Genomic DNA, 27069 nt, shown 5'->3' on the forward strand with positions numbered 1-27069 from the left:
TCCCCTCTCACACGTGCTCTGTCAGAGCCCTTTCGTTTCCTCCAGACCTTAGGCCTCCTGGGAAAATGCTCTTGATGAGCTCAGTCACTTCTGGAACCCATGGCAAATATGACACATACTGTCGTTTGTGTTGGCTATAACTAGTGAATCTCTATGTTATTGCTTCATCTGTTGCTTGGAGAGATTTGCATAAGAAAGAGCTTGTTGATTCTGGACAAGGAGACAGATGGAAATTTGGAGGACTGGCGTGGGAATGACCAAGTGTGTGGCTAGGAGAAGAATAAGTGAATTTCCAGGAAGAATGATTAATTAGGTGCAGGGGTGAAGGCTCAGCAGACTGTTCACTAAACTCTGTGGAGTTCAGACTGGATCTGTTGCGTTTTTGTCAAGCTACATCACTGAATGTCTGTGTAGGCTCTTAGTGGAAAAAGAGACTAAGAAATGAGATGTCAGCTTTTAAAGAAAAAAAAAATTTTTTTTTTGGCAACCAGGAGGAGTTGATTCTGATGGGGATATTTTGATGTGGAGTGAGAGAAGAAATTGGAGGAAAGATGGTTGTATGAAGACATTAAGGGCTCACATCAGGTGATGGGAAGACTTTGGTGCCAAAATAAAGTAGCAAAGTCTGACTTAGATCTGAATATAAATTAGACAAAGGAAAATGACAAGGGCATGCAAAGAGCTGTGAAAGCATTTCAGATATGTCGACCTTGAAGTGACGCTGGGCAACCAAACAGATGGAGAAAAGTATAAAACAAGGCCTTTCTTTAACAGGTTAGGACTGAGTAAGATTTGAGTCACCAGCTCAGTTGAGGGAGGGAAAAGTATTAAATTCTGGGTAAAAATGGAGTTCTCTGAAGAGATAGGATGAGGAAAGAAAAAGAATGGTCAGAGAAAGTAAGAGAGTAGAAGCAGAGACACTTGAGTGCAAACAGGTCAAGGTAAGCAAGGCGGTTAGGCTTCCAGAGAGATGATGAGACAGGGGAGAAACAGATGATGAATACTGTCAAGCACAGTCAGGGAAAATAGAACAGCAGAAACAAAGAGGCAACCGGAGTTTTTCATGAACATATTATTAGTGACTCCTGTCAAGGTAGTTTTAGTCAAATGGAGGGGATGAAAGTGAGAAGACGCTCAAAAAGAACTTGGGACTAGAAAATTCTAAGAAAAAGGGAAAGCAGATTTGAAAAGCGAGGTGAGGAATGCCATGAAGAGGTTGGAGAAGGCGACACCAAATGAATGAGAATGAGATATTCCTGTTGCTCTCAAATCCACACACAGGTGTGCACACACACACTGAACCTCTTATGTTTTCATCAGCCACTGTGAAGCCAGAGAGAATTTGCAAACTGAAAAAAGGCTGCCTGAGGATGAAGGGTTTCAATGAGGCTGTGAGACAGCCTTTGAATGAGCAAGTGAGGGTCCTAAGCTGGAGGAGCTGAGGGACTCATCTTAGGATGGAGATGAGAGAAGGAAAGAGACATCTGAGCCCAGGGGCAGCTTCAGGCAGTGGTCCAAGGCCATGGTGGTAAAGTTCATCTAAGAACGCTGTTTCCATAAATAGAATCTGAATTAAAAACACTTCAATGAATGACATTTCATTAGCACCTCAGTTTCTTAATCGTCAAAATTGGGGTCTTCTCAACAGTGGCTTTTCCAGTAGCCATGTGTGGATGTGACAGTTGGACCATAAAGAAGGCTGAGCACTGAAGAATTGATGCTTTCAAACTGTGGGGCTGGAGAAGACTCTTGAGAGTCCCTTGGACAGCAAGGAGATCAAACCAGTTAATCCTGAAGATCAACTGAATATTCATTGGAAGAACTGAGGCTGAAGTTCCACAACTTTGGCCACCTGATGCAAAGAGCCGAATCATTGATGCTGGGAAAGACTGAGGGCAGGAGGAGAAGGGGTCGACAGTGGATGAGATGATTGGATGGCATCACTGACTTAACGGACATGAATTTGAGCAAACTCCAGGAGATAGTGAAGGACAGGGAAGCCTGGTGTGCTGCAGTCCATGAGGTTGCAGAGTCAAACATGATTTAGCAACTGAACAATAGCAAGAACAGTGGCAGCTATTATTCTGAGCAGAGCAGGAATTGCCATGCTATCACAGGCCAGCCTGGTTGATTTCCCAAATAGCGCTGGAGTTTTATTTGCCTTGGCAGTTGAGAATAAACTGAATCTGGTGAGCGGATATCTGTTCCTCCCTTCCCATTCTTCTATCGTGTCTTGTTGCCTCTCTAGCAGTAAGTAAAGCACCTTAGTTGAGTACCCGGATTCCTCTGTGTCCTTTTTCAGCTTTATCTCATGACCACTCTTTCCATGAACTCTTCTTCAGCCAGACCACACTGTTTACCATCCCCGATAAACTTTGTGCCTCACAATTTCACCGCCTAGTGCTGCCTGCCTCGTTTCTGTCTGCATCCGAGCCCAGTTCCTCACCTCAGATACCCTCAGAGCTGCTTCTTGAGAAAGTTGTCCTCACTTACCCAAGCCCAGAGCCAGTCTCTCTCTGTTCATCTCTGTCCTCCTTTTCATCCTTCATGCCGCCTGATGGTCCAGTGTTGGGGAGTCTGTGTTGTCTCCTTGCTGGGGTTGGCCGTCCTTGTGAGCAGAAGCCCAGTCCTTGACTGCCTGCAACACTTCTCTCTGATCTGAAAAATGAGTGAGTCTTCAGTAAGGATGTGTTGATTCATTGGACTTTTGAGGGGAAAGGGGTAGGAGCTGGTGTGTGAGGTCAGGTTTTTTGCTTTCAGAATCTGTTTTTTCCCCAGTTTTATTGAGATATAATTGACATACAGCACTGAGTAAGTTTAAGGCATACAGCATAATGACTTAACTTATTGTGAAGTGATTACCATGTAAGTTTAATTAACATCTGTTGTCTCCTATATCAAGTTCTGATTTTAACTGGAAAGCCGCAGGTACCCTGAGCGCACTCCCGATATCGGATGCTCAGATCTCGGCAAGTGGATTCCGGCATGGCCTGTGGCTGAGTTGTATCAGAGAGGAGTTTCATTTGCCCTGGACCAGGCCTGGGAGGGGAGGTACAGGCCTGGCCAACTGGCCCTGTCGCTCCATCTCTATGGTGATGGAGGACATGGCGATGCAGGCCTGATATATGTGCTTTTCTTTTCTTTTTTTTTAAATTTTTTTGGGGGGGAGTCATTCCATTTTTTTGGGGGGGGGAACACGTGTACATCTGTGGTGGATTCATGTTGATGTATGGCAAAACCAATACAATATTGTAAAATAAAAAAATAAATAAACAAAATATATGTGCTTTTCTAACAGTGCAAAAATGCTGGACTTAGGTAGAGAGAACAGCTTTGTTGTTGTTGCTCCGTTGTTAAGTCATGTCCGACTCTTTTCGACCCCATGGACTGCAGCAGGCCAGACTCCTCTGTCTTCCATTATCTCCCAGAGTGTGCTCAGACTCATGTCCCTTGAATTGGTGATGCTATCTAACCATCTCATCCTCTGTTATCCCTACTCCTTTTGCCTTCAATCTTTCCCAGGATCAGGGTCTTTTCCAATGACTCTTTGCACCAGGTGGTCAAAGTATTGGAGCTTTAGCTTCAGTATCATTGTTTTTTCAAAACAGTTTAAATGTTAAGGGTGACCAGATTACAACTATATTATTAGCATTACAGCATCTTTTCCATGTTAAGAAAAAAAGGAAAAGAAGAAAAAATACAGAGTTAACTGTCATGTTGCCTTGAAATATCACCTTTATGGTTTCTTATGTTGCTGTATTTCTTTGTTTACAAAGAAATTATTGGCTTACAATTTGACAATGAAAATTGACTCTAAAACTCATTTTTTTCATGAAACAGATTCCATCCAAATCAAATCGAATGAATGAAAGTTAATGTTTCCTTACCCAGTTTGTTTCTTTGGTAACATAAATTCCCATTTAATGTCCTCTTCCTTCATGAAAAGACTCGGCCTTTCTCAGGGTTGTGCTTTGGAATCAGTCTGATAATTGCCTGGTGGATTTTTCTGATGCCCAGTGCTTTTACAGTCCTCACTCTGCAAATGCTAGCTCCCGGCTATTCTCTTGACATATTCTACATACACTTATCCATCCTTTGCAGGGGAGCCAGTCACCCGGAGAATGTTACTGTTTATCATGCTGCTGACGAAACCTGGGCCTGAAAGATACACAGGAAGCACTAGCAGTAGAAAATACAGTCTAAAGGCAGTCACAGTCTCTACTTAAGACTCCATTCTTTGGGTACAAGTGAAAGAAAGTGAAAGTGAAGTCACTCAGTCATGTCTGACTCTTTGCGACCCCATGGACTGTAGCCTACCAGGTTCCTCCATCCATGGGATTTTCCAGGCAAGAATACTGGAGTGGGTTGCCATTTCCTTCTCCAGGAGATCTTCCCAACCCACGACTGAAGCTGGGTCTCCTGCATTGTAGGCAGACGCTTTATCATCTGAGCCACCAGGGAAGTCCCTAGCAAGAGAGGCCATACCTTCAGGAGAGGCCATACCTTATTTAGTGGTGGATGGGGTGGAGGTCAAGTCCTGCCTTTGCCATTTCAAACCTGAGAGTTTTCTAGGCATTATACATGAAATGCAGGAGGAAGCTGTATCATTTATGGTCAGAGTAGGAAACAGATAGCAACCTTCAATTGATTTAATTTGAAGAGAATTTACCAAGATGTCAGCAATGCACAGAAACCACAAGAGGTGGTATAGTATTCTGAACTAGAAGCGACTTCATGAAGTTACCACCACTTTTAGTCCTGAAGGAGGAAGTGGAGGAGGGATTTCTGGAATTTGGAGGGGGAACCTGATGGAGAGAGTCATGTGGAGAAGGATGTTTCACGAACTCCATGACCTTCAGTCAGGTGATACAGCCAACCCACAGGGAACCCACAGGAATGGAGGCACAGAAGGGAAAGAGCCCAGTCTTGGCTTTCTTATTCCCTTTCGTTTTGTCTGTGCTGTCTGTTGGGTTAAACCCAACTGAACACCAGAGGACTAGGATGTCCATTGATGTGCTCCAAACAGGACTGCCTCCCAGGGCTCAGAGAAGAGTAGAGAGTTGAACTTGAGGGAGAAATGGAAGACAGAGCGATTCACAAAATTTTAAAGCTGGAAGAGACTTTGAGAACAACCAGTCCATTTCTCTTATTTCACAGATAAAGGACCAGAGTCACAGAGAGGCTGAGTAGTTCTTTCCGAGTGTCCTGGCTCATTCATATCAGGGTTGTAAGAGGACCTGGGGGTTCCTAATCCTCAGTTCTGCGTTCCTTCTACTATGTGTTCTTCTCGTCCAGTTAAGTGGACAGTGAGACGAGGAAGGGTGAGTGAAATTAGAGAGGAATGTTTCTCCTTATGATTAGTTCTCTGAGTAGGTGCTCAGTTCCACATAAAAGGTTAGAGAGAAATTTAAGTGAGCTCAGATTCAGTTATGATTGGTTGTGTGGTTAACAAATATGGATATCAATGACAAAAATAGAGATGGCATTATATATTAAGAAACATATGACTGCATCTGAAGTTGGCCTGAGAACCAGGCTGCTCAGATGGTGTGGTTGTCTCCTGTTGATTCTGGTCCTGCCACCATGCTCTCTTTGGGATCTTTTATGGCCTCAGGGTCTTGTTTTAAACCTTTGAGTGAAGGCTGAATCATGTTTAGGTACCATGCTTCAGCAGCAGCAGCATCTTACAACTCAGAGACAAGGGAAGGAGGGCTAATTTTTAACATATTGCACATCGCCAGTATAGGCGTTCATTTACACACATAGTGGTGGTTTAATCGCAAAGTTGTGTCCGACTCTTGCGACCCCATGGACTGTAGCCTGCCAGACTCCTCTGTTTATGAAATTCTCCAGGCAAGAATACTGGAGCGGGTTGCTATTTCATTCTCCAGGGATCTTCCCAACCCAGGAATCGAACCCAGGTCTCCTGAATTGTAGACAGGTTCTTTACCAACTGAGCTACAAGGGAACCCCTACATATACAGGTACATATGCAAATGAACACTCATATATATAGGCAATTATCAGCTAACAACACTGACCTAAGAATGACCCTGCAGAATATCAAGAGTTTGGGAATGGTATTGGTATTTATGGTATTCCCCTCATATGTCAGTAACCCTTGGGAGTGAAGGATCTAAACCTTCCTTTATGTGTCAACAGAGATGGAGAGAGTCATCTTACTATTGCCTTTCTTAGGTACTTATTCACTATTTCATTAAGTAATGTCATCAACAAACATTTATTGAGCACCTATTATATGCCAGACACTCTGTTAAGTACTGGAGGTAGATAAGGAAGACACATGTATTCCTTGACTTCACTTCATTAGGGTTTTCTAGAAAAGCTGTTTTATTAGCCAAACTAGTGAGAATTGGGTTCCCCCTTCCTATATTCCATGTAGGGAGAATCACTATTAGTAAGTGAAGATCTGGTGATTAGTAAGTGAAGATATGATGAGATGGTTGGATGGCATCACCAACTCAATGGACATGAGTTTGAGCAAACTCTGGGAGATAGTGAAGGATGGGGAAGGGGAAGCCTGGCGTGTTGCAGTTCATGGGGTTGCAGAGAGTTGGACATGACTTGGCAACTCAACAACAACAATAAAGTGAAGATATGGGTTCCAAAGATAATAAATAACTGTTTTTATGTAGTTGAAGTTATTGGATTACTTTGCCCCAAATTTGGTGGCTGTTTTGTGGCTGGTGGGAGATGGGGGAGTGGGTTCTGCTGCTGGTTGGTTCTAGGATTTAAATATTGTTTATATTGGATATCAGGTGGTTACTTATAGACTAACTTTTAAAAACAAGCTATGTCTAAGATTAGTAGAAATTGTACTAAAGCTGGAGAGAGGGGTGTGAAGGAAGCAGTCTTTGACTTCCAAGTAATTCAAGGCAAAAGAAGTTCCTTATCTGTCTCTGAACAGAGTATATTCATATTCAGTAAATGAATATCAGGTACCTGTTATTTGGGAGCTTCTCTGGTGGCTCAACAGCAAAGAATCTACCTGCAATGCAGGAGCCACAGGAACCATGAGTTCGATCCCTGAATGAGGATGTGGTAGCCTCCTCAAGTATTCTTGCCTGGAGAATTCCATGGACAGAGGAGCCTGGCAGGTTATAATCCACAGGGTCACAGAGTCGAACATGACTGAAGAGACTTAGCACAGCACAGCACCTGTTATTTGGGGCTTCCTTGGTGGCTCAGATGGTAAAGAATCCTCCTGCAATGCAGGAAGCTCGGGTTTGATCCCTGGGTCAGGAAGATTCCCTGGAGAAGGGACTAGCTACCCACTCTAGTCTTCTTGCCTGGAGAATTCCAGAGACAGAGGAGCCAGGCATCACTGACTCATTGGACATGAGTTTGAGCAAACTCTGGGAGATGGTGAAGGACAGAGAAGCCTGGCATGCTGCAGTCCATGGGGTTGCACAGAGGGGACATGACTTAGTGACTGAACAACAACAACACCTGCTGTTTGCTAGGTTTAATTTTCAGATAAACTGTTTATTATTCACGACAACTCTGTAAGGTGAAGTTAGGCATCTCCATTTTATTGGGTTGGCCAAAAAATATTTGTTCAGGTTTTCGTGAAATAGTGTATGAAAAAACCTGAATGAACTTTTTGGCCAACCCAATACAATGAAGAAAATGAGGTCCAGGTAATTGAAGTTATTGCCTCCTCTGCACCTAAGGGGACTAAGTGTCAAAGCATGTCAGTTCTACATCTTTTGACTTCTTTCTAATATTCTAACTAATATTTTATTTTTTGAGTCGTGATATATTGTTTTCATTACTGTTTCCTGCTTTCTGTTGGTGAAGGAAATGGCAACCCATTTCAGTACTCTTGCATAGGAAATCCCATGGACAGGGAAGCGTGGTGGGCTGCAGTCCATGGAGTTGCAAAAGAGTGGGACAGCATGCATGCTTACCTGTTAGTAATTAGTTTGTTAGTCTCTTGGTCTCCCAGGTGGATTAGATGGCCTCATGGAGCACCGGGTATGCTCTTTGCTAACTCATCACATTGTACTGTGATTTCCTATTTATTTATTTGTCTTGGACACTGGACTAAAGGCTCTTTGTAGATTGTATTCTATCCCATGTTGGGTCCCATCTCCTAGCACGTTCTTTGGCACATGGAAAGTGAAATGAAAGTTGCTCAGTCGTGTCTGGCTGTTTGCAACCCCATGGACTATACAGTCCATGGAATTCTCCAGGCCAGAATACTGGAGTGGGTGGCTGTTCTCTTCTCCAGGGGATCTTCCTAACCCAGGGATTGAACCCAGGTCACCCTCATTGCAGGAGGATTCTTTACCAACTGAGCCACCAGGGAAACCCATGGAAAGCATTTAATAAACATTTGTCAGATGAGTGAATCTTCACAGTTATCCTGTGAAAGCTGTTACTATCTCGAGTTTTACAGATGAGGGAGCTGAGGGTCAGAGAGGTAAAGAAACTGATCTCAGATCACATAACAAGTTGAGAGTAAATGAAAAGTGTGTTCTTAACTACAAAGTTTTGCTCTCTTTGCCACAACACAGCACAGTTATCATTGGTGTTGCAGAAGAACTTGGTAGAAGGTTGCAGTAGCTTGAGATATGCTTAGGCAGTAGAGTGATCATAAGGGACACTTGGAAATGGCCCTTCTCAACACCCCATTTTTAATTCTGTTTTAGCGCAGGCTGTTTTTCTTTATCTCAGAACACCAGTGTTTTCTGGCTGAATGCATGAAATTCTCATGGTCCTTGCCCCATTCCTGGCTCACTGTTATCTTCCCAATGTCTTACTTTGACCTCCTTTCCAGTAGATATTTTTCCTGCTACACTGTTCCCATGATTGTCGTTCTTATCATCCATCACCCATTTTTACTGCTCATCATCCCTCTTAATAGTCAGTGACAAGCCAATAATTTTTATTAACACTTGAAAATGCTATTTTGCTGTTAAACCAATACACACAATTGCCCTAATCTGCTGCCAAATGGTAATAATCAGAATCAGGTTTCAAAAGGTTTGGATTTCACCAAGGCTGCCCACACTGTCCTTGGAGGCATATAAATTAATTATAATTAAGAACTGTGTGCAGATGTTACAAAAGAAATTTTGAACAATTTTGGTGTCTGCTCTTGCAGAATACTAAAGAGAAAAAACCTATGACTGGCTGTTGCTGGTGAGAGTATCGATCAGCATCTATGTTTGTATTACAAATTCCTATGAAAATGCACACATGTAAAGTGACTTATAATCCTTTATTAGTTGCCTGTTCAACTCTTATGTCAAGAACTTGGGTGACAGTAGAAGTGATACTTCTGCTTTGGGCATACAGAAGGAAAAAACAGATGAGATAGAAAAGCCAAGATTTATCTACTAAAGTATTGCAGAACAAGGAGGTAGGTTGTATTAATAGAACAAGGCTGAGGTGGTATGTCTGCTTGGACTAAGAACAAGAAGGCTCTTCGGTGACAGAAGTCCTAGGAAAGCAAATTTCCCTGCTGAGGAATTCATGCCACACTGGCCCTTTCCAATGTGGGGACCACCTGAGTTCTCATAGGGTCTTGGGGACATCCTTTCCTGCGTTCTGCTGGAGAACTTGATGGAGCCATCTACTCCATAGTAGTTTAGATAAATTTTACCTGTATCATTTTCCTTTCTCCCATCGATCCTGCTCTTCCCTGATCGAGCCCTTTCCCAGAAGTGATTTAACTAAAGGCTCCCTTTTCTTTGATTTTTATATTTACATCATTGGTTGTGGCTATGGTATGTTGAAATGGATTTGGGGTTAGCTCTGCACAGAAGTGTTTTTAGATTAGCTAAATACCCCAGCAGGACCATTAAACTGTTGTTACCACGTCAGTCACTACATTAAAGTTGGGTTTGGCATGTTTATAGGGTGTACAGGTAAACTTTTATTTTGTCGTTCATTTCATAGGCACAGTCTCAGCCCCAAAACTCCAGACTACCAGGATTTCTTACTTTGTTCCTTTTGAACAAAGAGCAGGGGCAAGGGAACTCAGAAGCTCCAAGAGTTTGGATGATAATAATAGTATGAAAAGGAGCAAGATGACAATACAGAGAGAAGTTGTAGGTTCTAAGGACACTAAAATTAAAAGTGTGTGCCTCCTCAGTCACTCAGTCATGTCCAACTCTTTGCAACCCTGTGCACTAGAGCTCACTAGGCTCCTCTGTCCATGGGATTATCCAGGCAAAAATACTGGAGTGGGTTGCCATTTCCTTTTCCAGGGGATCTTCCTGACCTAGGAATTGAACTTGCATCTCCAGTTTGGCAGGCGGATTCTTTACCACTGCACCACCTTTTATATGTTATTGCTACAGATTTAGATGAAATTTACATGTGTTTAGCAGATGTTGAATGCATCTGGAGGATTGAAATTGGGTTTCCAGATGCCCTGAATATGTAAATGGCATTTGACTTCAGAATGGCACTGGATGGTAGACGTGTGACATCAGTTATACTTTTTGCTTCAGATGATTGGTGAACACATTTGCCTAAGCTATTATTCTGACTCAAAAGCACCTCTTTGGTTCAACATTTGCTCTGCTCTTACAAATTTGAATTTAGAAAGTATAACTTAAAACCTAAAATCGACTTGGAACATAAATATTTAAAAAATGTTCTTAATAAAATTTTTCTTTTATTTTGGATCTGTTCCTCAGTGTTAAGTTAATCATACTTCTCTGTTTATGGCACACTTTCATTATCGGTTCAGATAAGGATGTCTTGCTTAGTTAATTTGTTCTCTATGTACCTTTATTCTTGTGTATATCTCTTAGCGTAAGATAATAAAATTCCTTGAAAAATCCTGCTGTTATTTTGATAGGAATTGCCTTGAAGTTATGGATTAATTTGAAAGAAAATAGAACTCTCTAAATATTATGTTATCCCCTCTGTGAATGTGGTGTATGATTGCATTGTTCAAGACTTCTTTCATATCCTTTAATAAGAGTTTCAGCTTTTCTCTGCAGAGGTCTTGTGCATTTTTTGCTAATTCCTAAATAATTTATAGTTGTTTTTGCTGTTATGACTGTTAACATTTTCTGGTTGGTTAAAAGACCTATTGATGTTTTCTCCGAGTAGTATTTATCTAGCAATCTCATTCTCCCCATGTTAATTAATAGTTTTAAAATTCTGTTGGATTTTCTGTCCAGATAACCATATTATCTTACTTTGCTATTTTTCTCTATCTTTCTAGTCTTAAAACTTCTGTTTTCTTGACTTATTTACCAGGATGCTCAATATGATAGCACTAAACTTACCTTTTTCTCATTGTCAAAAAATTTTTTTCTTAAGAGATTTTGGAGGAGTAGGATGGGGAGGTAGGAAAGAGGCTCAAGAGGGAGTGGATATATGTATACGTACAGCTGATTCATGTTTTGAAACCAACACAGCAGCATAAAGCAATTATCCTCCAATTGAGGAGAGGGGAAAAGCTACCTACTCCAGTATTCTGGCCTGGAAAATTCCATGGACTGTATAGTCCTTGGGGGTCACAAAGAGTCAGACGCGACTGAGCAACTTTCACTTTCACTTTTTTTTTTTCCAATTAGAAATAAATTTTTAAAAAGTTTTGGGTATATACTCTTACAGGTAGACTGATGATCTCCTTTATTTCCTGTCATCAAAAAGTTAAGAAAATATTCTAACATTTATATCATAAATAGGTGTTGCCCTTAATCAAATGTCTTCATTTTTTGAGATATTCATGCAAATGTCTCCTTTGGCCCATTAATGTGGTAATTATTTTGACTTATATTCTGATATTAAAGCATCCCTGAATTTCTTGTGTAAACCACACTTGAATATTATTATTATTACTATTATTAAATATATTATTTGTTTTGTTAGCTAATATTTTGTTTAGGATTTTTTTTGCCTTTATGTTCATAAGTGAAAGAGACCTATGATAACCTTTTCTGGTACTATAATTATCTGGATTTATATTTAAACTTTTCTTTTTTCTCTGTTTTGTTCAACTTGTACGAACAAGGCTCATTTCTTTCATATGTACCTATTTTATTTCCTTTTGTTTTGGCAAAGGTGGGGTGAGTGTGTTTGGTGGATTTGGATTGGGGACTTTTGATAACCATTTTATTTTCTTTAATGATTATTATTATATTCCAATGTCCTGCATTATTTTGAACCTCTTTTTGCTTTTTAAAAGTAGATTTTATGCATTAACTTTAAAAGAAGCTAGCTTTCATAATATTCTTTTGTTATCTTAAAATTTTTATTGTATATATTGCTATTGATTCTTTTTCAGTTGCATTTGCATTTTCTCTTCCATTTCTCTGATCTTGTCAGAATTTTGTCTAATGTAGTCTTTAAAGGATCAGCTTATGGTTTCGTTTTTTCCTTGTTTTCTATCTTATTGATTCCTTTCTTTTCTTATTTAGTTCCTTCTTGGGGTTGACTCTGTTCATTGTTCAATAAGGGAAAATTTAATTACAATTAATTATATTTTATTTTCTTAAAAATGAATTTAAAGGTATAGATTTCTCTCTAAACTGTTTCAGTTATGCTCTAGAAATTTTGATATTTAATATTTTCATTGTCACTCTAGCTCAAAGGATTTTTCATTTCTGTTATGATTTCCTTCATAACCTTAGTGTTACTTATTATTGTTTTTAAAAAGTTTTGGATGTGGGACTTCCTTGGTAGTCCAGTGTCTAAGACTCCGTGCTTCCAATGCAGTGGACCCAGTTCTAGTCCCTGATCAGGGAACTAGATCCCACATGCCACAGCTAATACCCAGTATAGCCAAACAGATAAATTAAAAAAAAAAAATTTGGATGTGTGATATTTTTAGCTACCTTTAAATTTTTACTTCTAAATTTAATCACATTATAGAAACTGCCAATCATTTCATATTGATTCTTTGGAATATACTGAGGCACTTCTGTCGAGTTCGAGTTACTATTTTTCATGTGCTTAAAAATATATATTTTTTGTTGTATATGTATTGCTAGATATCTGAACTAGTTCAAGCTGATTACTTATGCTTTGGACTGTTTTGGTTTGGTTTTTATCATTTTGATCGTTTGTCATTGTTTACATTTCTCTGTTGAATGTATCTGTTACTCCTTAGTGTAATTTTAGTTGCTGCTTTATACATGTTATACCTTTATTTTTAGATTCATATATATTCATGATTATGGTATCTTCTTGGACCTAGTATGTGACATCTCTCATTGTCAATTTTGATATTTTCGTCTTCAATTTTATTTTGTCTTGATATTAAAATTTTGATGGACATTCTCACATTGCCCTCCATAAAGGTTATATTCATTTATATTTCACTTGACTTATACTGTGTGAGACTTCTTGTCCCTGCATTCTCCTGTGTAACAGATTTTAAGGCCTGTGCATCTTAACTTTCTGTCTTTATTGGTATCTTGGTAAACTGGACCTGATGCATGGTTCTGGCACTTTTAATCTTCAATTTATTCACTGCCTGTCATATTCTAATCACAGTTGCCTTAATTGGGTCACTCTGAACACTGTCCTGACTGCATTAAGGATGGTACTTGGAGAATTTGACTTAATCATCTATTAAGTCACATTTTATCCTTCCTGTTGGGGTTGCCCCAGGACTCAGTTTTCTCTGAGGATAGGATTGGTCCAGCTTCTCACTCAGATATGTCTTCCCTTGGAGTCCACTGTGAGCAAAGTGTAGACTGGCTCCTGTTAGAGTTACCCGGCTCCGCTCATAGGCATCAACACAAGCTGCTGTGGTCTTCTGCTTGCTGTAAATCTAAGGGCCACTCATCTCAAGCCACAGGGAGGCAGAGGACCAGGAGGTGAACAGCTGATTCTCTAATCCTGCTGCTTTCTTGTTTCTGCTTGTGAACCCTTGTGTCTGAATTGACAGCGTCATTTGAGGGGGTGCCGAGCTTCACTGATCCCCATTACCGTCCCTGGCCCGAATGACTCTTGAATTCTGCTACACTTGACTGGTAAGCTGTCTGGGGAGTTTGCTGCTACCCTCAGGCCAATAAGTGACATCGTCTTCAGGGAGTTAGAACATCACGGAACTCATACCTCCTGCCGCCCCTCGTGCCTCCCACTGTGAGGCTCCTCTTAGCTTTCCTCTCAGGTTCTGCCAGCCATCACACCCCCCACTTCCCATATGCTGACCTGATGCTTTCATAAATAGCCAGGTTCCTTGAACAACTTCTACAGAAGCGGAAAGGTAACATCCTTTGCATCTATAGAGCATTTTATATTCTTCAAAGCACTTCCAGCTGCATATGATCATTTGATCCTCACTAAAAAACTCTTTCAGGTATTTAGGTTAGGTATATTATCCGAATTTCACCTGTGAGGAAATAGAGACAGTGATGAGGACTTGCCCATCCTCAGGTACTTAATTAATGTGGAACTGGTATAAGAACACAGCTTGGTTTGGTTAGTGAATTTGTTTATTTATTCATTAATTCACACACGTACTGAGAGGCAGCAGGATAGAAAGAGCAAAGGTTTTGGGGACAAACTTTGGTCTGAAACTTGATGCCATCCCTTCTTAGCTGTGTGATCCTGTTCGTGTACTTAACCCCTTTCTCAGAAGAGCAGTTTCCTGATTTGTGCATGTGCCACATGCTCAGTTGTGTCTGATTCTTTGTGACCCCATGACTGTAGCCCACCGGGCTCCTGTGTCCATGGAATTCTCCAGGCAAAAATACTAGAGCTGGTTGCCTTTTCCTTCTCCAGGGGACCTTTCCCACTCAGGGATCGAACCCACATCTCCTGTGTCTCCTGCATTGCAGATGGATTCTTTACCTACTGAACCATTGGGGGAGCCAATGTATGGGAAAATTATATAATGTTTATATGTGATTTAATAATCCATGAAAATCACCTGGCAATTATAGTGTGTGGCATAGGGTAGATTATAGGTAAAATGTTACTGTAAATATATAATATGTAAAATAGGTTACTAATACAGGTAAAAATGGCCAAATATTGATAATTTCATAATGGTAGGAAGTCAGTGGTTCAGTCCTTCCTTGTTGTATCCACGGCCCTGCTAGGCCCCAGGAACTGCAAATACAGGCGAGGTGAGGTTTTCTCGTGTGTCTCTATCTTCTAGACTGTGGTCGTGGAGGTTAGAACCTGTCTCCATTGCCTCCCAGATGACAAGAACAATGTCTGCTAGGGAGGAGGTGCTTAATAACTGAACTGAAAAAGTTCATGCCCACCAGGAGATGAGCAAGCAGTGAAGATAGGCAGATGCATCATCACATAACCCTAATACACTGTAATAGGTATTTAGATAGACACGCACAGGCCATGGCAAGAGGCCAGGAGACAGAATGCTCAGTTCTCCTGGGGGAGGGGGAGTGCAATACAGAGGAGGGGGTGCCGCTTCATAAAGCAGGTTCCTGAAGACTAACCGTGGTCTGTGGGTGGAAGGGAGAGAAACCAATTTGCTTATCTTGGACGACAAGCTTCCTCTCCACCAACCCCCTTCTAATGTGTGAAATTGAGTTTGTATTCACAGGTCTTCTTTGTCTTGCAGTCCCTGTTACTCATATCTTCCATAATGTATTGCTTTGTAAAGTGCTTTGCTCGATCCCGAGTATAAAAGAGATGCTCAGTAAAACCAGAGTCTATTCTTCGAGTGTCACAGTCGCCATCGCATAACAAAGTGTAATATATTGTGTGAGAAGAAATAGAGGAATGTAAGAGGTGTCTTAAAGAGAGCAAATAAAACATCAGAATGGGAGAGGGAAGTGCATTAAAGTTAATAAACTGTCATGACAGAATGGACCACTTTTCAGTGTGAAAGAATCTGATGTAGTGACTGATGATGGTAGGATTAGAGCCCTACTTTAATGAAGTTAGTTGCTACTTTTGCCAACTTCTAAATCTTTTGGTTCTCCTTGAGAGTCAGTCCTTGAAATTTAATAGATGTGATGCCAATAGCTCTTTGAGATGCTAAACCCATCTGTCTTCTTTTGAGAATTCAGTGCTGCTGGACTCTATATAGTGCTGCTTGGCTGGGAGCTCAGGGATGGAGAATTCAGACCTCAGCTGCCCTGCCCTGCTGGGGACAGTTCAGCACACAGGTTGCCAGGGCCTCGTCATCATTCCGTTTCCACAGAGACATAGCCAACAAAGCCGCCAAGAGCAAACTTGGCTCAGATGTGTACCACTGAGCCACTCCTCTTACTTGTGTGCGCAAGAAAGACAACACCATCGACACAAGGCTCTTTCTTGGCAGTGTGTAAGGATGACCACAACAGCAAGGGTTCCAGAATGTTTTCTGCCAAGACCTGGATTGGATTTTGTGCTTCTTCAGCCACAAAATGTCCCCAGCATCTTAGCCTCAAATCATTAATGCTCTTTGCAGTCAGTCTGCTCCCTGAATACTGCCTTATCTTTCTTTGCTCAACACCCTCATCATTATTGTTTTCTTTTTGTTTGCTAGACTCGCAAAGCTTTTAGATTCTTAATATCTTACTTCTCCTCCCACCCTGCCCCCGCCCCGCCCCCGCCGCCAAACAAGCAGGAGATATGAAGCAGCGTTTTCATCCTTGGTTACACACTCTCTCTCTTAGGAGAAGAATGAAAACCCTAGTTTTGGTTTCGGGTGCAGTTTGTAGATTATTTCTTTGGAGTATAAAGATGCTATGTGTATGTATTGGCATGCTGTTGTAATATCATTGACCTTGGCAACATTGCATAAGTGTTTTGAGCTTCAGTTGCTCTCTTTGAGAAGCAAGGATAAAATGACTAGTTTATCGGGTGTCTAGGAAGACCAAAGAGATTGCACAGGAAGACATGCTTAATATGGTTCCTAGTACATCCCAGACGCATAACAAATGATTATACGTCTCTGTGGAGAGCTGCACCCTCCGTCTGGTATTTAGGGGCCTCTGCCTCCTAATATTTAGGGGCAGTAGTTCAGTTTAGTCGCTCAGTCGTGTCCGACTCTTTGCGACCCCATGAATCACAGCACGCCAGGCCTCCCTGTCCATCACCATCTCCCAGAGTTCAAACTCACATCCGTCGAGGCGGTGATGCCATCCAGCCATCTCATCCTCTGTTGTCCCCTTCTCCTCTTGCCCCCAATCCCTCCCAGAATCAGAGTCTTTTCCAATGAGTCAACTCTTTGCATGAGGTGGCCAAAGTACTGGAGTTTCAGCTTTAGCATCATTCCTTCCAAAGAACACCCAGGGCTGATAGGCAGGAGATCGTTGTAAAAGGTAGAAAGTGATGAATAGTATGCAGACATGAAGTCAGTCATTTCAGGAAGGAGACTCTATCAGTAATTTAATAGCATTTGTCAAATTCACCATACTTCGATGCATAATCAAATGGGAATAAAACTATCTTCATAATAACTGATGATGTAAGAGGCAGTGTGATGTAAACTGGACTGAAAGCTGGAAGATCTGGGTGCATGTTCATTTCACTTTATTGGCTCACGGTCTCGGATTTCTTAGGCTTTGCTTCACCATCCATAAAATGGTAATAATAATGTTTTTCTTATTTTCCCCCTGCTGGGTTATTGTAAGGATCAAAGGAGGTATTTTTAAAAGTACTGCCTATGTATGGGTTGCTTTTGATTTAGTAATAAGAGGCAGATGGGTTACTGAAGAATCTGCAGGCTCTTTTCCTCTTTGAGGTGAACATGAAGTACAGGTAGCAAGAATGGGGGCTTCAGTGTTTGTAGCTTCCTATATCAGGCTGCTCCAGGTCATGTTTTGTTGGTAGCCTCTGCTGAGCCCATTTTGCTGCTCATTTTGCCTGGCCTTTGCCATCCTTTGGCCTCAAGAGCCATTATAGGGTGGATTGTGACTGGGGTACCAGGGATCTCATAGCAACAGTCAGACCCCTTTTTGGAGAATCCTGTGTTGGTGTACTTGGTGTGACTGCCTGGACCACTTGCATCCTCTTCCCATGGCTTGTCCTTGCCTGTCTGCTGACGATGTCTAGAGCAATAACATCTCTTACTGTCTTGCTCAAGGATTTCTGATGCTTTGGGAAAGTTTTTTTTTTTTTTTCCCCTCTTACTCTACTGCTCAAACACAAGAGATAAGAAACCAAACTAGAAGATAAAAGTTGGGTTTGAGGATCAGGAAAAGGAGATAAGTTCCTTGACTTGGAGTATCCAGCCTCTCCCCAGACAGTGTAGGTTGTAATTTAACCTCTGTGTGTGTGTATGTTTCCAGGGAGTCGACGAGTTGAAGATGAAGCCCAGAGCGGAGTGCTGTTCCCCCAAGTTCTGGTTGGTGCTGGCTGTCCTGGCCGTGTCCGGCAGCAGAGCACGTTCTCAGAAGAGCCCGCCCAGCATCGGCATTGCTGTCATCCTCGTGGGCACTTCAGACGAGGTGGCCATCAAGGACGCCCACGAGAAAGATGATTTCCACCATCTCTCCGTGGTGCCCCGCGTGGAGCTGGTGGCCATGAACGAGACGGACCCAAAGAGCATCATAACCCGCATCTGTGATCTCATGTCCGACCGGAAGATCCAGGGGGTGGTGTTTGCTGATGACACAGACCAGGAAGCCATTGCCCAGATCCTCGACTTCATTTCAGCCCAGACTCTCACGCCCATCCTGGGCATCCACGGGGGCTCCTCGATGATAATGGCGGACAAGGTAAAAGGGGGTTGCGGTGAGAAGAGCCTGAGGGCTGTGTATGAGAACTAAATGATCCATTTGTTTACATGCCAAACCTGGTTATGAAAGATGGAGGGTACCCAGAATGCACTGGGTGAGGGGATAGTCCAGGAACTAGTCTAACTGTTTGGAGATTAAAGTGAGGGCAAGGTGCTTGTATCTAGAAGCTCCTTCTGTTTTGAACGGGTTATGTGTCCATTTGTTTGTAAATGAATTTACTGAAATGGCTAAGAGATGTTGAAGCTGGTAGCTCGGTGATAAATTTTTTTTCAAATACATGAATGAATAGCTCCTTCCAAACTCTATTCTTCCTTGATAATATCCTTTCTCTCCCCATACCAGTTTCTGGAATCTAAAAAGCAAAATTCCTTGAGGCAGGTAGTTTATCTCCTTGGAGATACAAATGTCCTCGAGAAGTACTTCTTGCTAAGGTGTCAAGGCTCAACATGCATCGATCTGCACATATGAATGGATTTTAATCCATAGAACCAGTCACAGCTGTGTTTTCCCCCAGGCTGAGCTTTGAAAGGTGGTGGTTCTTAACCTTGACCGCACATTGGAATTTCCTAAGAGCTTTCTGCACAACCAGTGCCTGAGTCCTACCCGTAGAGGTTCTGGGGCACAGTCTGGGCTTCAGGATTTTTAAAAGCTCCCCAGATCATTCTAGTGTGTAGTTAAGGCTGAGAACCACTGCTGTAAGGCCACAAATAAATCATAGTCTCTGCTGCATTAATATTAGATTAATTGTCACATGACAAAGTAATTATCCTATGACACTGATGCTTACCCTCTAACTGCAGAAAAGTGTTTTGTCTGTAGTTATGTTTTGTTTTTACATTTTTCGATTAGTTATTTTTCCTTGCTTTATACAATGATCACTGCTTATTGCTTAAGTACAGTTATTTTCACATACATATTGTCTTTGCAGACATTCATATCACATCATTCATATCTTAGTCATTCATATCATATCATATCATCTTAGAATGATCCGTTTCACAGAGGCAGTGTTTGTTTTGTATCACTTTGGGTTTCTTAAAGTGTTTTGCATTGTCATCTTATACTTCTTAACGCCATTTTCAAAACTGCCTTCAGTTTTGTACTTAAAAGACATGTTGTGGGGGTAATGATGTTTGCAAACACCTCAAAACCTAGCACAGACACTATAAGCCTGCAACTTGGCAAGCAGAGAACCATCAGGGTGCAGGGCTTAGCAGAGTGAAATAACCTTGCATGATCCCTATCGCCATCTGTTGGCAGCAGGCGGAGACGACTCATGTCCGTTTAGGAGCTTCCTTTATTCAGTCTAGGAAAGGTCAAGTGGAAAGTACTAAATGGAGGAACTTCAGTACCATATGAGAAAGATATTGTCCCATTTGCATGGATAAAGGCACAGGTAAGGATGCTAGAAAAATGCTGCAACAAAGAGCACATGTTAAGGGAAGTGGGATAAACTTGAACAGAATGGAAATTACAGACTGACTATAGCAAAAAGTTGCTTCCCTGATAGCTGAGTTGGTAAAGAATCTGCCTGCAATGCAGGAGACCCCAGTTGGATTCCTGGGTTGGGAAGATCTGCTGGAGAAGGGATAGGCTACCCACTCATTCTTGGGCTTCCTTTGTGGCTCAACTGGTAAAGAATCTGGCTGCGATGCGGGGGACCTGGGTTCAGTCCCTGGGTTGGGAAGATCCCCTGGAGAAGGGAAGAGCTACCCAGTCCAGCATTCTGGCCTGGAGAATGCTATGGACTGTATAGTCCATGGGGTTGCAAAGAGGCGAACACGACTGAGTGACTTTAACACAGCAAAAACTTCCCTGGTAGCTCATCTAGTAAAGAAACCATGCAGGAGACCTGGGTTCAATTCCTGGATTGGAAAGCTCTCCTGGAGAAGGAAATGGCAACCCATGCCAGTACTCTTGCCCGAAGAATCCCATGGACAGTGGAGCCTGGTGGGCTCAGAGAGTTGGACACAACTGAGTGACTAACACTATACTATACTATAGCAAGAACTAGGGCTTCCCAGATGGCACTAGTGGTAAATAAATCTGCCTGCTGATGCAGGAGACGTAAGAGACGTGGGTTCAGTCCCTGGGTTGGGAAGATGCCCTGGATGAGGGCATGGCAATCCACTCTAGTATTCTTGCCTGGAGAATCCCATGGACAGAGGAGCCTGGTGAGCTATGGTCCTTAGGGTTGCAAAGAGTTGGATACAACTGAAGTGATTTAGTCATACATAAGCACACGTAGCAAAACTTACTGAGTTTTTTACTTCAGGAAGATTTTTTTGGTCCTTAGTGGATTATATTTTAGCAGTGGTATTTTGAGGGCACAATATGCATGGAAAGAATGCCAAGATGGATGAGACAAATTTTTGAGTGATAAATAAGTGCAAAGTTACTGCGAGAGCAAGACAGGTGGAAATGATTGATTGATTTAGCACCTGTGGGCTTTTGTGCAACCTATGTTGTTTCAGGTTCACCCCTCCCCAGTATAAAAGGTTGTTGCCTAAACTGGTTGATTGTGTCTCTTTTTTGCAGTTATTTGTTACGCCTCTTACAAATGCATAATAATAACAGTGTAGTAATTTGAGGAACGGTGCAGGTGGTGTGGAGAGACAGGCCTCTCTTGTTCATTGACGTATCCAAGGTGCTTTGAGTGTCTACCATGTGCTGGGCACATGTTGCTTTGCCTGCATTATCTTATTTAACACTCTCAACAGCCCAGTGAGCTAAGTGGTATTTATTTATTTCCATTTAGCAGATGAGAAAACAGGCTCAGAAAGGTTGAATAACCTCCCAAATGATGCTGCTAGTAAGTGACAAGTAACATTGGTGGCTGGCTCCACAGGCCATGTGCTTGATGACCTCTCAAGAGAATGGATAGTCTGGCTAAGGTCTCACATACCATGATATTCTTTACTTCTTCCTCTGTTACCTAGTGGTGGGATATGAGGACAGGGGATCCATTGCTTGATTCATTGTGGCAATACTGGAGTCTGACTAGAGGAGAGGATTAATGATATGAAATAGTGGAAGCTTGCTGCTGCTACTACTAAGTCATGTCAGTCGTGTCCAACTCTGTGCCACCCCATAGATGTCAGCCCACCAGGCTCCCCCGTCCCTGGGATTCTCCAGGCAAGAACACTGGAGTGGGTTGCCACTACCTTCTCCAATGCATGAAAGTGAAAAGTGAAAGGGAAGTCGCTTAGTCGTGCCCGACTCTTAGTGACCCCATGGATTGCAGCCCACCAGGCTCCTCTGTCCATGGGATTCTCCAGGCAAGAACACTGGAGTGGGTTGCCATTTCCTTCTCCAATGCATGAAAGTGAAAAGTGAAAGTGAAGTCGCATCAGTCGTGTCCAACTCTGTGCGACCTCATAGATGGCAGTCCACCAGGCTCCTCCGTCCATGGGATTCTCCAGGCAAGAGTACTGGAGTGGGGTGCCATTGAGTAGCATAATTCTGTAGGGGGCCCATTGGCTACCAGCTCCAGGGGTAAAAACGCACGATGGAAGCCAGTGAGGAGGCCTCTTCTGGGTCATTGTAATGAGAATTCCCCTCTGATCTCAACCCCCATACCCTCCCCCCACACCACAGCCACACCTCCAGATCCCATCTTATCTTTTTCTCTCTCCATCAAAAAAAGGAGGTAGGTAATGCTTTTTAGGCTGCTGCTGCTGCTGCTGCTAAGTTGCTTTAGTCATGTCCGACTTTGTGCGACCCCCATAGACAGCAGCCTACCAGGCTCCTCTATCCCTGGGATTCTCCAGGCAAGAATACTGGAGTGGATTGCCATTTCCTTCTCCAATGCATGCATGCATGCATGCTAAGTCACTTCAGTCGTGTCTGACTCTGTGCGACCCCATGGACAGCAGCCCACCAGGCTCCTCTATCCACAGAATTCTCTAGGCAAGAGTACTGGAGTGGGTTGCCATTTCCTTCTCCAGATTTTTAGGCACTTCCCTCAAAATAGCCTACATAATATCTAACTGACTTTGGACCTGAAAAGAAGTTTCTGAAAGGCAGGTAGAAAGAAGAAAAAGGAGAAAGGAGCAAGCAGAAAAGCCTGGTGCCACAGAAGTGGGAGGGTTGAAGGTTCAGTCCTGGGGGTGAGAAGCCCCGATGGGCAGGGGGCAACTGCAGCAGCAGGCATAGGGAGGGGCCCAAGGACCGCCGGGACCCCAAAGGCAGCAACGCACAGATTGTGGGCAGCTGTGAAAGAGGGACATTCACAGGCTGAAGAGGTTGAGTGGAAGGCAAATGAAAAGAGACCCCCACATCTCCAAGAAATAAGCTTTGGGGACAAGTTTCAAAAATAAAATAACTTCAAATTCTGAGGCCAGTTTTTTTTTTTTTTTTTTTTTTGATAGAAGTGTATTTTTGGTACCATGACCATATTTTACCAACATAGAATGGGGACATGGAGTTTGACAACACTGAATCAACTATGGGGGCAATAGGACAACACATTTGAAAGTGGAACGAATGCAGAAAAATCTAAGAAATACAGCTTTACTGCATGTAAGGCATAGTCTTGAAGGTGCAGTTGCCACCTGAAGGATGGTGACTAAGCCTTCTCTTTTGCTTTCTTCTTCTAAGAGATAGGAAATTGCCACTGTTTTGACTCGGTTTTTTGTTTGTTTGTTTGAAATAAAGCTCACTTATTACGTGTCTTTGTGGAAGATTGCTTTACAGGGGTGAAATTCCCGATGCAGGGAGTCTGTGATGGAAGGAAGGTAGCACATGGAGTTATAAAGACTTTTTGGCACAAGTAGGGAGACGTGAGTTCAGCATCTGGTCAGCTTACTTTTTTGCATATGCTAATTAATCACAAATATTAATTAGTGCTGTACTTTCCCTTTGAGGAAATGCTCTTGTACTGTGGCAGAAAGAAGCGTGGGAGCTGGTGGGGCAGAGGTCTTTTAAGCTCAGAATTCAGTCAGAGCACTTTTAACAAGCACTTGCTAGGTGTGAGGATCTGGCCAACTTACCAACCACTTACTCTAAGCCTTGGTTTTCTTGTCTGTATCATGGGGATTATAATGTATTCTATTACAGGGTTGTTGAAAATTAAATGAGGTCATACAAAGCAGGTGCTTCACTAAGTGTCCAGCAAGGCATTCAGTAGGCTAAGCTGAAGGGCAGGAGCAGAAGAAAGGGAGATGGCTTCATGATACAGGAGAATTGATTAGAATCATAGCCAATTACAGAGACATTGCTGAACTGCAGACCAACCAAGGAGGCAGCTCAGTTGGAAACCTGGGAATGGGCTCTGAGGTGTGGTGGGAGCGTCAGTCTCACCCCACCAGGGAGGCTGAGACTCATCCGTGATGTAGCCCCTCCAGGGCCAGCTCAAAAGGGGCACATTCATTTAAGGGAAAACTCTAACAAGGAAAGAACTGCTAGGTGCTTGTTGCAAGAGACTGTTTAGAATAGTAGCAGAATCCATTTAAAAATGTATGAGGTGATTTTTGGCAGTTCCCCACCTGAGTATAAAGTGTCTATTTTATTTTGCCTTTGTTATAATTGCTTTTATTCTCCCTGAGATGCTGGATTTAGGATGCCCATCTGAATCCAAATAATGAACTGAAGCTAGACATAAACTTTCATTTCTTTCCTGGAGGTTTCTCTGCTGATTTGCTGAACTCTTTCTTGGGTTTTCAGATTTTAGCTCAGATAGGTTAAGTAACTAGTCCAAGATATCACAGCTGATGAGCAATGGGACTGGGATTCAGATCCCAGAAGTACCTATTTTGAAGCCTGTGCTTTCTATTTATACAATTCTGCCCAACAAAACTCCGCACTAAGAATTGTAAGTCGTGAGTTGTTTCAGTCTCCACTCTTACGAGCTTTGGGAATTGAGACAAACAAATTGCTTTAGCTTTATGATACTCATGGATACTCCATGATACTTCTGTTTTATAAGATTTAAATTTTGTTTTCTGCCCTGTGCACTTTACAACATTTTGAAGATAAAATGAAATAAAATAGTTGGAAAAGTGCTGGGCAAACAGATACTTTCAGTTCAGTTCAGTTCAGTCGCTCAATCGCGTCCGACTCTTTGCGACCCCATGAGTCGCAGCACACCAGGACTCCCTGTCCATCACCATCTCCCGGAGTTCACTCAAACTCACACCCATCAAGTCGGTGATGCCATCCAGCCATCTCATCCTCTGTCGTCCCCTTCTCCTCCTGCCCCCAATCCCTCCCAGCATCAGAGTCTTTTCCAATGAGTCAACTCTTCGCATGAGGTGGCCAAAGTACTGGAGTTTCAGCTTTAGCGTCATTCCTTCCAAGAAACACCCATTAGGACCAATGAAAGAGCTTGGGAAGGTTGTAGGAAGGAAGCCAGGAAGTGAGACTTGCAGTAGGATCAGGCCAAAGAATAGAAGATCCAAGCTCTAATGCTGCAAGAATGGAAGAGAGCAGGTATGCCTCTGAGTAAAGGATCAGGGTCTGAAAATAGATGCATTGATCAGATATAGAGCAGTAACTGAGACGTGTGTCATGCTCCTTACCTTGTTCCTCCCTGAAGGACAGGTGAAAATATTCTTACTCTGGCATCTGTTGCTATGATTCCTTCGTTTCTAAATTTCTTGGCTGAGAATTCATACTTTGACTAGCATTCTAATTTTCTGTGTAGAGAGCCATGCTCTGGAATCCAACTTAGTGAGGAAGATAGCCCTTATTCTCCTTTGTCCCCATCTCCTCCTCTCACTCTCTCTGTACTCCTTCCTCCTCCCCTTACCTAATGGAAATAGGTTTGGAGGGAGTTGAGCCAGCGGTGGTATGTAACCCTGTAAATCAGCAGTCCCCAACCTTTTTGGCACCGGGGACAATTTTCCATGGAATCAGGGCTGGGGGGATGGTTTAAGGAGGATTCAAGTGCATTACTTCACTGTGCACTTTATTTCTATTACTATTACAGCAGCTGCACCTTAGATCATCAGGCGTTAGAACCCAGAAGGTTGGAGACCCCTGCTGTAAATAGTCTTAACTGCCTCCATCTGCTCTTGTACGTTTCCATCTCCAGCAGAATCTTGTACCAAGATGGCCATGCTGTTCAAAGCCCACTTTATGCTTCTTCCCTATGTTTCAGTGACTTTGAGGTTTTACCTTGCTTCTTAGTTGTTTGTGATATGATATTTCTTGGGACAGCATTTGGTATTTCTTGCTCTTTCTTCAAGAGCAAATGGTGGGGTTAGGACACTCTTGGGGGATGAGCAGAATTAAGACACAGAGGTGGGAAGGACAAGACAGTAACAAAGCTGATATCATCAGATGCCAACTTTGTGCCAGTCATGATATTAATGAGTATGTTAATTCTTAAGCAATCCTATGAAATACGTAGTATTATTTCATTTGACAGGGAAAAGAAATCAGAGAGAGTTTATGTATTGTGGCCAAAGTCACATAGCTAGAAAAATTGTGGGACTGAAGTTTTAACTTTTTTGGTTGACTTTAAAACTCCCAGTCTACACACTGAGGAAGTCAGGGCTCATCTCTGGGGTTCTTTTGACATTTTGATCATGGAAATGGGGAGGTTGCTCTAGCGCTAGGTATCCCACTTCATAGCCAAAAGCAGGGACAGGGAGAGGTGGCTATTAAATCAGGAAAAGTCTTTCCCATATCCTGGATCTCACGACCCCATATTTTATCACATGGCCACCCCGTGGGGGTTGCAGGCTCCCTGATAGAGTGGCAAGGGGACAAGTGTTGGGACCAGCTTTGAGGTTCATCAGCAGTATCTCTCAAAGGAAGTTAAGCGATCACCTGGGAATACAACCAGTATCTGTGTAACTCTAAGGCTCAGCATCTCTCATCTGTCATTTCTCCTGCTTCATACTAAACTTCTTTTGTGCATGTGTCCTCCAGAACTTGGGCCTTGGCTTGTCAATTATGTCCCTTTTCCCTTTAATTATCCACTTCCTCCTCCTTGCTGGAATCTGCCCTCTAGCTTAGTGGTGTGCGCGTGCCCGGTACCAGTGCTTAGAACCCAGAGGCCGGGCGTGTTGTGTCCTGCAGTACATAGGATAGTACCCACCAGTCAAGAATAGTCTTGCCCAAAATGTCAATTTTGCCCTCATTGAACCTGTTCAGATCACTCTCATATCAATAAATAAACAAACCTGAAAGCTTTCCTTGACCCCAGTTTTTCCTCCCTGGCTGTTTCTTTTCATAGTTAAATTCCTTAAATGATCATTTGAAATTGCCGTTTTCATGTCCTCATCTTTCCCTTTATCCAAAATGCCCAATCCAAATGGGTTTTTCAAGTCGTTGGTGACCTTCTGTGGCACTGAACACCGTTGACCCTTTTAGTGCTGTTACAAACGTGATGACAAGAGCCGTTAGATTTGTCACAGATTTGGTGACAGCAGGAATGAGGCTGAGTAGGATTGAAACATGGTTAGGTCACAGAAGGGGAAGT

General features: G+C 42.5%; 1 protein-coding gene across 3 annotated transcripts in view; it reads left to right on the forward strand.

Moving 5' to 3' along the window:
- The window catches only part of GRIN2B (glutamate ionotropic receptor NMDA type subunit 2B), a 511560-nt gene that overhangs the window by 129030 nt on the left and 355461 nt on the right, over window positions 1-27069 (forward strand). For 2 of the 3 annotated variants that reach the window (XM_061417791.1, XM_061417794.1), the window contains exon 3: window positions 18192-18620. In XM_061417791.1, coding sequence (XP_061273775.1) covers window positions 18210-18620 — 411 coding nt within the window. In that variant the 5' untranslated portion in view covers window positions 18192-18209. Of the gene's footprint in view, window positions 1-15332; window positions 16241-18191; window positions 18621-27069 lie in introns of those variants that run through there. The other variant, XM_061417790.1, reaches the window with a different exon arrangement.

The sequence above is a fragment of the Bos javanicus genome, chromosome 5 (genome assembly GCF_032452875.1).
Source record: "Bos javanicus breed banteng chromosome 5, ARS-OSU_banteng_1.0, whole genome shotgun sequence".
NCBI lineage: Eukaryota > Metazoa > Chordata > Mammalia > Artiodactyla > Bovidae > Bos > Bos javanicus.